Below are 12649 nucleotides of genomic sequence, written 5' to 3' on the forward strand. Positions count from 1 at the left end.
GCCCTGGTTATGAAAAGAGAAACAAGTTTCTAACTGTAATGGTGATGGAACTGGGAGAAGGCAAGGGAGAGAAGAGAATGTTAGAAAAGCTTCTCAGAAAAGAGGATGTATTTGAAAAATGAGTAGGAGTCTCCAAGCAGACAAAAGTCTGAGTAGGTTTTTTTTTGCCTGGTGCAAAGAGAAACAATAGAGCATCTCTTGAAGGACCACAAACACATCAAGCTAAAGATTGTGCCTTTTCTTTCAGACATCCTGAGTCTGGCATACTTTCAGAACATATATTGGTGGTTTTTTGTTTGTTTGTTTGTTTTGTTTTTAAGATTTTACTTATTTATCTGAAAGAGAGAAGACAAGCAGGGGGAAGAGCAGAGGAAGAGGGGCAAGCAGACTTCCCAGTGAGCAGGGAGCCTGACTCAGGGCTCTATTCCAGGACCCTGAGATCATAACCTGAGCCAAAGGCAGATGCTTAACCAACTGAGCCACCCAGGCAGCCCCACATATTGGAGTGCTGTAGGCAACTGGAAATAAAAGTTTTAGGCTTATGAGAGAGCTTGGTTGAACACAAAGTCAAAGCCATTAGGGAGTAAATGACTTGTGGATGAGACAGTCCAAGAAACATGTACAGAATGAAAAGAGGATCAAAATGGAATTCTTAAAAATACAAGCCCTTAAGGTCTAAAAAAGGAACTCAAATGGGCACGGGAAAAAGGGGAACAAGAAATTGAAGAACTAAGAAAACAGGGAAAAGTAAATTAGAGAACAAGAGTATTTCAGCGGCAGAGTAGGCAAGAGTATCAAATGCAGAAGACATAAAGACTAAATGTGTCCACTGTTTCTTGGTGACTTTAGCTAGGGTGGTTATAGTCATGTAATGGGGTGTATGACAGGACTATTGTAGACCGAGTAATTGACGATTTTAAGAAAGTAGATGCCACCATCATAGACTTTTTTTTCAGAAGGGTTAGCTATAAAAGTAGAGGAGGCATGAACAGGTGCTAATGCAGTTAAGACTACAGGTCTGGTAGAAGAAATATGAATGAGTTTCTTAGGATGATTTCTGTTTTGTCTGGGTAGGAGAAGGTGAGGTGTTTTGCTAAGACTCTAAAAAGAAGTGTTGAGGAGAGTGAAGGTCAGAAACAGGCACTGTGAAGACTAATTGAGCTGATGAGGAAAATCTAGGAAGCTCAGGAGTTGTTGTAGACTTGTGTAAGGTTGTGGGGAACTTTATGAACTCACTAAAGAAAATGTTAAATATTAATACTAGTCCTGGCTATTTTATCAGTAAGGGAGTACCTAGAGCAAAGTATAGAAAAATTTTCTGCATTCTTTAATTAGCAAATTGAAATTAAGCAAAAAGTTTAAAATCTGAATAATGTTTATTAAATATAGATATTTTTATATCTACCTAGAGATTTGCATAAAAGAAAATATATAAAAGCAATCCTTTTAAACATATCACATATTTTCTTGATAAGAGAAACAATCAAAGTTAGTAATGTTCTAGTGAAATAAATTAATTATTGGGAACTTAAACCATTATATCCAGTCTTTCTGTTGAGATAAGATTTTTTAAAATATCCTTATGAGTGTGAAATGTGAAATATTCCAGTTATCTAACTCCTTAATTATGATGCATTTGTATGTGTAGCTTATTTTAAGTGATTGAAAAGCAATTGAACAAAAAATTCTGAATCAGTATTCTTATTAAGAAGCAACCATTCTCCCTCTCTTCCTCCCCTTTACCCTGTAATGTATTACCTACAACCATTATTTTGGAACTGTTTGCTCCAGTTTGTCGAGGTCATACTTTTACAGCTGAAAATAAGTGTAAGTGAAGGAGTGTTTTATTCAATAAAATCAAAACTGTTTTTTCTGATAACATTAATTTCTATTTACAAACTTGCCATTTTGCATTTAAAAATTAGGATGACCATTAGCTCCAAAACTCAAGTGTAAAAACTGCCTTTGTATATTATAATAAACAATCATTATCTAGGATTACTACTTTTATTCTAAAGTGATACTTCTGGAAAAATTCTAAATTTGTTCCTCTGGAGAGACAGATTTTATTACTGTAGCTCCTGATTAGAGAACATGGGAGTTCATCTACACCATTAGATCAGAACAAGAGTTACCATCTTTTCTCCAAGTGTTGATACATTCACAAAAAATGCCCAATATATACTCAACATCTATTCTGTAAACTGTTACTTCTAATGTCACCACAAAAGATCAGCAATATCATTTCTTACTTCAAAACTTCTCTGAAATAAATCACAATGTTTATTCTTTCAAAAAGGAAGAGAATAATTTTTGACAGTGCTGTCCACGAAGATTTAAAAGACACATATACGCAGAAGTGCAGAAGTATATATAAAATTTGCAAAAGTCAGAGGTGTAGTTTTCACAATATTAATAATATTTAATTTTCTTAACAGCATTATTATAAATTATAATTAGTTGTAACATAAATACAACATGTAAGTATTATTTTATTACTATCATTAACGGTGATTATTTGTGTCAGGCACTGTGTTAAAAGACTAACATACATCACTTCATTTAACCACCACCACTCTATGATATAAATATTATTTCCTATATATAAGTATGGGTAAATTGAGGTTTCAAGAAATATAACTTGCTCAATGGCTCATTTCAAATAAGTTGAGTTAAGCTAGGAGTTGAAACCTGGTCCATATGATTCCAAAACCCATGTTTTTAAGGCCTAGACTAGGGAAGTATTAGTTTGCTGTTTATTAATTATTATCTGATCAATGGGATTAAAGTAAAAAAAGAAAATTTTTTTCAAAAGGAATTAATATCTTATATAATTTTTCCTTATTGAATCTGTTACCAGTCTGTTGGTGATTTCTCTTCTTTTCATTTTCATTTTATATGAAATATATGAATATATTCATATTCATATTCATTTTATTTCCTAAAATAAAATATTCCTATACTTAGAAAAATAATATTCCTATATCATATATCACTTTTTAGAACCATAAAAATAGTAATATGTTTCAAAAGTAACTGTAGGGAGAAAGGGCTCATTTACATGTACTGGGTGGTCCTTCTTTATTTCTCCTTAGTCTAACAACACAGTTCTACCAGATGTCGTCACTGACCTCTACTGGAGGACTCCATTTCTTACAATTTCATTTACTGGTTTTTGTAGCTTTAAGTTTAAAGTATACAACTAATTATCAATAACAAAAACTTCTATGTTAAGCACACAGTGATTACATTCTGTTAATCTTTTCTTGGAATTCAAAACTACAGTGATTTTGAAAATAAAAAAAGGGAGTGAATACATTAGACTAAGAAACCATAGTAGAGAAAAAAGAAAACAAAAGTATTTCTATTTTGAATAATTGGTCACTGAAAAATAAATATTAATAGCTCAAATTTGGTCCATCCTTTTTCTTCTTACCTCCGGTTGACTGGAAATATTCAAAATGAGAGCCCATAATTCTGCTCTCAGTGCTGTGGGGCTTCCTTGTCTGATATACTGTTGAGCAGCAGCACTGTCTTGTTCTGCTAGAACTGCCAAAAGTATAGAAAAATCTCATTAGAAAATTCATAATTTAAGAAATAACACTGAAATCCTTAATTAAAAATCTTCGAGGAAGTTAACATTTCATCTTTATATCTAACATTACATCATGTCTTTTTTTTTTTAAGATTTTTATTTATTCATTTGACAGAGAGAGATCACAAGTAGGCAGAGAAGCAGGCAGAGAGAGAGAAGCGGGGGAAGCAGGCTTCCTGCTGAGCAGAGAGCCCAATGCGGGACTCCATCCCAGGACCCTGAGATCATGACCTGAGCTGAAGGGAGAGAGCTACCCAGGCATCCCTACATCCTGTCTTGACAACCTTCTTTTACTCTCTGAATTTTGATGTGGCCCTGTTTACAGCCCTATACATGTCAAGCTTTAAATTCCGCCACCTCTTACCTAATCTGGTAAAAGTTTTTAATATAGGTATCTGGAAATCATTTTGCTTTAACTATAGCTCACATATTTTTTTATTTATTTGTTTTTTGGTGGGTGCTCTGATTGTCTTCATTTTTTTTTTAATTTTATTTTTTCAGAGTTCCGGAATTCATTGTTTATGTACCATACCCAGTGCTCCATGCAATACGTGCCCTTCACAATACCCACCACCAGGCCCTCCCAACCCCCACACTCCTCCCCTCCAAAACCCTCAGTTTGTTTCTCAAAGTCCACAGTCTCTCATGGTTTGTCTCCCCTTCCGATTTCCCCCAACTCACTTCTCTCCTTCACCCAATGTCCTCTGTGTGATTCCTTATGCTCCACAAGTAAGTAAAACCATATGATACTTGACTGTCTCTGCTTGACTTATTTCACTCAGCATAATCTCCTCCAGTCCCATTCATGTTGATACAGAATTTGGGTATTCATCCTTTCTGATGGAGGCTTAATACTCCATTGTATATATGCATGTATATAGTTAATCTTTGGATTCCATGATCAAGTAAAGTCATATTTACAAAAAACTCAAATTTCTTATGCATATTCTCTAAGTCATGGATGCTCTAATATGTGGAAGTAGTATGGTATTTGAAGTATTATGGTTAAGAATTATAAAGGTGATGAGCACTGGTATTATATGCAACTAATGAATCGTTGAATACTCCATCAGAAACTAATGATATATTATATGTTGGCTAATTGAACATAATAAAAAAAGGAATTATATAGGATGTAAGATATCTATTAGATGATTTCTTAGCTACCTGCCAAAATCAATAGAAAAGAGAGATTTAAATAAAAAGAGGTAAAAAATAAAAGATCTGATAACCTTTAAGAAGGCCAAAAACTATTTGTAAGCAGCCAAGTATACAAAATTAATACAACACATTTTCATTTTTATTTTCTTTAATGGAAATACCAGCTATTGGGTCTGGAAATAAAGGCTCTCCCAAACAAGCAAAACAAAAAAAAGCAAAAAAAGATATTCCAGACAACTGCTGATATTTATCTAACATAATGTTTTCTTACTATTTTCTTCTTACTATTTTTTTTTAAGATTTTATTTATTTATTCATTTGTCAGAGAGAAAGCGAGAGAGAGTGCGCGCACAAGCAGGCAGAGTGGCAAGCAGAGGTGGAGAGAGAAGCGAGCTCCCTACTGAGGAAGGAGCCCGATGCGGGACTTGATCCCAGGACCCTGGGATCATGACCAGAGCCGAAGGCAGCAGCTTAACCATCTAAGCCACCCAGGTGTTCCTATTTTCTTCTTAAAAGGGGGAAAAAAACCTTATACTAAATGAAAATTACTTAACCTAAAGAAATAAAGGGATCATATAAAATAAAAAAAGCCAAGGCATATTCTTTAATTTGTAATTGTGTTTAATGCAAATGTCAAGCATATGAAGGAAAAATGATGAAGTCTGGAATAAATATGATTTTGAAAACTGAACTATGACAATATGACAATACAATTGTCATATTGAATATGACAATACAATTGCTGTAGAAGGTACTTGTGACACAAAGACTTATCTGCACTTTGTATTTCAAAGAAAAAACAAGATTTAGAAAAACAAGGAAAATAATCTTCAAAGGTGGGGAAAAATTATTCCCCAGAACACTAAGAGCTGCTTTGATTATTAAGCCTTACCACTGTGAACAGTCATAGAGAAGCATGAAAGTTATAGTTTCTCCTGATGCAAGGGCATATTCCCATTAACACTAATGAGAAGTGTGTGGGCACATCAAAGAGAGAGCCTGCCTCTTTGATTTCAAAATGAAATTCTGTTGAATGGAATAAGCTAACATTCTTGAAGAATGTGTGTCTGCATTTATTATTTCCTTTTTAGTGAGCCATCTGTGTACTTCTTTATCTAACATTTATTGATGAAGCGAAAATGATGCATTTCTCCTCTTTATAAAGATTCCCATTATATAACCACACAACTAAATATTATTCTTTTCAGATTTTTGACTTTTTAGAGATTGAATTTCAGTTGTACATTTGTACACTGTACATTTGTACATGTACAGTTGTACAAATGTACCTGTACATTTCAGATACAAAATGCAGACATTTACTTCAGACTATTTCATTTTCAGAAAGTATAAGTATAATCAAAAGCTTACCTTTTTGCCCAATACGTACATGCTCATTTTCAAAAAGTTCTAAAAATGATAAAATAAAATTATTAGACACAAATATGATTAACCATGTTTAGAACAATATTAAGTATATTTTTCTGCTATTGATACTGTTTTAAAGCTAAATGGCTCTATGAAGAACTATAAGAATATATATCTTTATATGTAGAAAATCTTTTTTTTAAGTTGTTTAAAATTTATGGAAATTAAAAATGAGTTAAGTACATTTAATCAGGAAAAAAGGTGATAACTAATTTTCCTTTGTTAAAATAAAACAGTATCTTTTCAGAACAGAAAAATGTCTTTTGCTCTCTAATCTGCCATGACAGCATAGCTAAAAAAAGCTTTAATGCTATTATAGGTAAAATCCCACTACACAAATGTCATTTTAAAAGATTATATGGAAAAACAAAGACTTACTTTTAAAAAAAAGTTTTTATTTGTTCATTTTGAGAGAGACAGAGAGCCAGCAAGCAAGCACAAGAGAGCAGGGGGAGGGGCAGGAGAGAGGGAGAGAGAAAATCTCAAACAGACTCCATGCTGAGCTCAGAGCCCAATGTGGGGCTGGATCCCATGATTCTGGAGATCATGACCTGAGTCAAAGTCAAGAGTCAGGTGCTTAACCAACGGAGCCACCCAGGCACCCCAAAGATTTGCTTTTAAAGTACCAATCATAATGGGAAAAAACTCAATAAATGAGACCACATTAAAAAAGAAAAAACTTCTAGTCATCAAAAGACCATTGTGGAGCACCTGGGTGGCTCAGTGGGTTAAAGCCTCTGCCTTTGGCTCGGGTCATGACCCCAGGATCCTGGGATCGAGCCTCACATCGGGCTCTCTGCTTAGCAGGGAGCCGCTTCCCTCTCTCTCTCTGCCTGCCTCTCTGCCTACTTGTGATCTCTGTCAAATAAATAAATAAAATCTTTAAAAACAAGCAAACAAACAAAACAAAAGACACCATTGAGAGTGAAAAGGTAAGTCGCAGAGGGGGGATCTGTATCTGCAATGCATATACCTGACAAAGGACTTATATCTAGAACATGTAAAGAACTCCTGGTAAAGACAGACGACTATCTGACAAAATAGGCAAAACATGCGAACAGGTTATTTACAAAAGAAGAGACCCAAAGGACTACTAAAGTTATGAAAAGAGACTCAACCACATTAGTCATCCAAGAATGTAATTAAAACCATTATGAAATGCATACCCATCGCAATGATGAAATGGAAGATGAACAATTCTACATGCAAAGAAAATGGAGTAAATGAATTTTCATACAAAGGTGGTGGGACTGTAAATAGTGCAGCCACTTGGAAAACCAGAAGCACCTACTAACACAGAATGTATGCACATCCTAGGACAATTAGCAATCTGCTCTTGGGTATACACGTTAATGATTGATATGTGCCCCAAGGGACATATACTAGAACATTCATGGCAGCACTACTGGCAATAACCAAATAGTGGGAACAACTCAAATGACCATTAACAGTAGAAATCATCAACTGTATGATCCCATATCTACAAAGTAAAAAAATAGGCAAAACTAACCTATAATTTAGAAGTCAGGATAGTTGTTATCCATGGAGGTTGCTAGAGTGTAGAATTGTACCTGGAGGCTTCTGGGATGCTGGTAATACTCTATCTCTTGATCTAGTCAGAGGTTTCACAAGCGTTTTCACTTCATAAAAATTCACTGATATGTATACTTAGGATCTGTGTCCTTTTCAGTATGTATATTATACTACTATAATGTTACTCAAAAATTAGAGAAAAAAACTATGAGAGGGAAAGATTTTAGCTCTTTTCCCCATCCCAGAGAAAATCAGTTTTTCCATTTTCTCTTTCCCTTTCTCCCCACAAGGAGGAGCTGTTAATTGGATTTGTTAGATTCTACAACAGTGATTAGTTTACCTCTTCTAACAAATGAGATAAGGATAACCATGTGTTAAGGGCCATGAACTTACATGTGACTGTCTGGGTAAGTACAGCCTGGGTCCCCTGGCAACCTGGTGACCATCTTGGCACTTGATTCCCTCCTCCCAATTTCTAGCAGTCCTGCTTTGAGGAGTAGAGAATAAAAACAACTGCATCAACTAAAGAGACTATCAGCCTCCTCTAGCAGATGTAGCGTTCCTTCCTCTGCTGTATGTATGTATATATGTAGGTATATGCATATATGCATATGTATGTGTGTAATAATATACATATGTATGTATGTATATACATAATATGTAATGTATGTAATAACAGCAAACACCACACTGATTCTTATCTGAATCTTACTTTCCACTACATCTTCACCAAGAGTAAAGATTATGTCACACCTATGTGTTCACTAGTCTCTGGCCCTTAGCAGGGTCTCACATGTGTTGTGTTACAGTGAATCAAAAAAGAAAGAACTGTATTCTAGATTAAAAAAATAATTAGGCTTTCTAAAGCATAGGTACTAAAGCATCTAGAATAATTTTAAGCAATTCTTAAGGGTTATTTCAAAAATGAAAAACACAAATATCATTCAAAGTTATATTATTATTATTTTCTTTTCCTTTTGTTATATGTATGGCTATCACTGACCATGAACAGAAATACAAGGTATCTGTCTTAGTCTGTTCAGATTACTACAATAAAACACTCACAGACTGAAAAGTCTGCTCTCTAATCTGCCATGTTCAAGTTTGGGGCTATTACAAATAAGGCTGCTATGAACATCCTACTTTGTTTCCCTTGGTGAACATATGTATACACCTCTGCCACCTCATATATATATACCATATCTCACAGACTGGGTTATAAACAGCAGAAATTTATTTCTTACAGTTCTGGGGACTGGAAGTCCAAGATCAGAGCACCAGTATGATTGGGTGCATGCCCTATTCTGGGTTGCAGACTGCTGACTTTTCTCTGTGTCCTCACATGGTGGAAGGAGCTTGAGAGCTCTTTCACAAGGGCACTCATCTCATCCGTGAGGGCACCACCCTCCTGACCTAATCATTTTCCTGAGGGCCCACCTAATACCATCACCTTGGGGATTAGAACTTCAAAAATATTTCAGGACAAAAACATTTAAGCCACAGCAATATCTTATTCTGTGAGATATATGATATCTTCTCATAAAATAAAAAGGACTATCAAAGGTCAGGAGGGGAGGCAGCATATAATGGCAGACTTTGGAGGCAGACTGTTTAGTTTTGAATCTTGATTCTAGCACTTACTAGCTTTGTGACCTTGCACAAGTTACTTAACATCTCCACTTCTTCAATTTTAAAATGGTAGTAAAACTTCTATCTCACATAATAGAAAATTAAAACCATAATCAAGTATAACTATATACCACCAGAATGACTACAAAGAAGATGGCATACATCTTCTTAGCAAGGATATAGGACAACTTCTTCTACTCTCATACGTTGTTGGTGGAAGTGTAAACTGGTACTACCATTTTTGAAAATTCTTTAGAAATTATCTACCAAAGCTAAACTTATGCAAACGCCAGGAGAGAATAATCATCTTCCCAGGTATATATGTAACAGAGGTGTATGCATACGTTCACCAAGGGAAACAAACTAGGATGTTCATAGCAGCCTTATTTGTAATAGCCCCAAACTTGAAACTTCCCAAATATTCATCAACAGTAGAATACTATAATGCAAAAAAATTGCCCACAAGTACACACAATATGGCTGAATCTCACAAACATAATGTGGAACAAAAGAAGTCAAACATCAAAGAGTACATACTATATGCTTTCATTCATACGAAGTTCAAGAATTGACAAAATTAATCTATTCTGCTAGAAATCAGAATAGTGGTTATCTTTGACAAAGGGAATAAAGATTGAAAGAGGGGCTTCAGTTTATTGATCTGGGTGGTATTTTAACATGTGTGTCCACTTCATAAAAATTCAATGAGTCATTCTCTTATGATATATGTATTTTTCCTTTTTAATAAAAATATAATCTCTACACGCAACGTGGAGCTCAAACTCACAACCCAGAAATCAAGAGTTACACTCTCTTCCAACTGAGTCAGGCAGGTGCCCCTGTAATTGTCCACATGCATTATACATTAATAATGTTTTTAAAATTAATAGAACATACCTTCTAGAGCTGCTGGGGTTAAAATTAGATAATACACATGTAACATATAGTATGTACTCAATGACTTTATTGTATTTGTTATTGCTATTAATAATAAGAAACAGCCAACTTCTTTATTTTACAGAGAAAGAAACAAGTCCAGAAATGTAAAGTGACTTGCCCAAGTCACACAGCTAGCCTGTGGTGGAGGAAAGACCGACACAATTCCACTACCATATAGGCCTCCATATTTTAAGCCAATTTTTACTTCTTGTTTATTATAGCTAAATACCAATCTGGTCTTTTATGAAAATCACATTTATTTATGCACAAAGAAGAAAAGTTGTGGAAGTTTTCTGTTGGGTTAATATTTAAAAGATACCAATTTTATACCTAAGTTTATACAAGGTAGAATATATGTATACAATTAACTTGGTGATACAAATAGTTATGAAGATAGATAGTAATGGCCAGTAAAGGAAAATATGAGTGCTGCCGATGACAATTTTGCCAACCAAATGATGTAAGTATTTTTTTTAAGGATTTTACTTATTTATTTGAGAGAGAATGAGTGAAAAATATGAGTGCTGCCGATGACAATTTTGCCAACCAAATGATGTAAGTATTTTTTTTAAGGATTTTACTTATTTATTTGAGAGAGAATGAGTGAGAGAGAGCATGAGAGAGAAGGTCAGAGGGAGAAGCAGGCTCCCCAAGGAGCTGGGAGCCCAAAGCGGGACTGGATCCTGGAAGTCCGGGATCATGACCTGAGCCGAAGGCAGTGGCTCAACCGACTGAGCCACCCAGGTGCCCAAATGATGTAAGTATGTTTAATGACTTTTCAAAATTAAAGACCTTCAAATTAAAAGACAAAATCTAGTTGAATTCTGATAATAAAAACATACAGAATTCTATTCAATAATTAACAGAAATCAAGGAGAAGCAAAAAGTATGCTTGGTTTTCAGACATTAAAAAGTTACTAGATTAATTTGGAAATGACCAGATAAGCCTTCAACTCGTTCTCATTTACCATTAATTATTTGGTGTATGGGAGAAACACTCACCAGGAGGCACTTGTGTAGAATCATCTATACCCAGCTGTCCTGTAGTTAAGCCGAGTTCTACAAAGAATTCTTTCTGAAAAATAACATAGAATTAACATACATCTCAGACTTTTCTACAAATATTTAAAAAATCAGTCTCCTCCAAATATCAGCTTAAATAAAAATTACAATGTAAAATGAATCTTTGCTTCATTCAAATATCTTTTAAAAAAAGAGGTTTTTATTGAACTTTTCAAGAGTAATGCCTTAGTCAGAATTTTGCCTTTTTAAGTAATAGATTAATCAGTTAAGTAAGACATGATAATTATACTTTTTTCTAAAAAAGATTTTATTTATTTATTTGACAGAGAGAGAAACAGAAGAGATGTGAACACAAGCAGGTGGGAGAGGGAAAAGCAGGCTTCCCACTGAGCAGGGAGCCCGATATGGGGCTCGAGCCCAGGACCCCAGGATCATGACCTGAGCTGAAGGCAGACACACAACGACTGAGCCTCCAAGGCACCCTGATAATTATACTTTTGAGTAAAGAACTAATAACGTTCAAATCTTTCCTAACACACACGCGTGGCACACACGCACACACAGACACACAGTATGTGTAGAACTCAACAATTTTATTTTTTAAATTCATTGCCTAAAATTACCAAAATGATTCTCTACCTGTTTTCTGTGGTACTATACTTCACTTCACCTTTAATCAACTAAACACTGCAAATATCCAAAACAACTTAAATTAATTTTTAAGTAAAATTAAACTACCAAGCGTTTTGCTAAACTAAGAACAAATCAGATTTATTCTCCAGACTTCCTCCTCTTATCTAGTAATGTCCAGGGAAAGTAAACATGTTTGTCTGTTATTTTTAATAAAATATACAACAACCTCATATTATTCACATTATGTTTATTCCTTAAGTAATTAAATATTTCTATTAATATTTGCCTCAGTGTTTTGTTATTATTCTAATTGCTAAAACCAAACTTCCTTCTCCTTTAAAAGATGAAATTAGTTTTAATCCTTCATAATTATGTATTATTATTTAAGTTAGTGATTTATTTCTGCCCCTCATAAGACAGTTATCCAGCCTAACATGCATAGTCATTTTATTTTTGTATTGATTTTAAGTAACTGATGTTATACTTCAATTTTTAACTAAATTTGAATTTTATATATACTTTTAAAAAGCACTTCAATTTATGTTTCTAATTTTTAACGATTAAAGAGGAAAAGTCCCTTCATACTACGGAAGGGACCTAGATCCAATAAACATGTTGATATTAGCTTTTGTAACCACAACAGAGAAGAGAATTTTACTTATGCTAAGTCATGTTAAGGTGCAGAAACAGAACTCTGAACATTCATTT

The 12649-nt window shown here is 34.4% G+C and overlaps 1 protein-coding gene across 4 annotated transcripts in view; it reads right to left on the reverse strand.

Annotated features, from left to right (window-relative positions):
* TBC1D19 (TBC1 domain family member 19) overlaps window positions 1-12649 on the reverse strand; it is a 151861-nt gene that overhangs the window by 74978 nt on the left and 64234 nt on the right. For all 4 annotated transcript variants that reach the window (XM_045998271.1, XM_045998270.1, XM_045998272.1 and 1 more), the window contains 3 exons: window positions 11288-11360; window positions 6128-6166; window positions 3437-3549 (listed from right to left, as the gene is read on the reverse strand). In XM_045998271.1, coding sequence (XP_045854227.1) covers window positions 3437-3549; window positions 6128-6166; window positions 11288-11360 — 225 coding nt within the window. The remainder of the gene's footprint in view (window positions 1-3436; window positions 3550-6127; window positions 6167-11287; window positions 11361-12649) is intronic.

This window comes from Meles meles, chromosome 2 (genome assembly GCF_922984935.1).
Source record: "Meles meles chromosome 2, mMelMel3.1 paternal haplotype, whole genome shotgun sequence".
NCBI lineage: Eukaryota > Metazoa > Chordata > Mammalia > Carnivora > Mustelidae > Meles > Meles meles.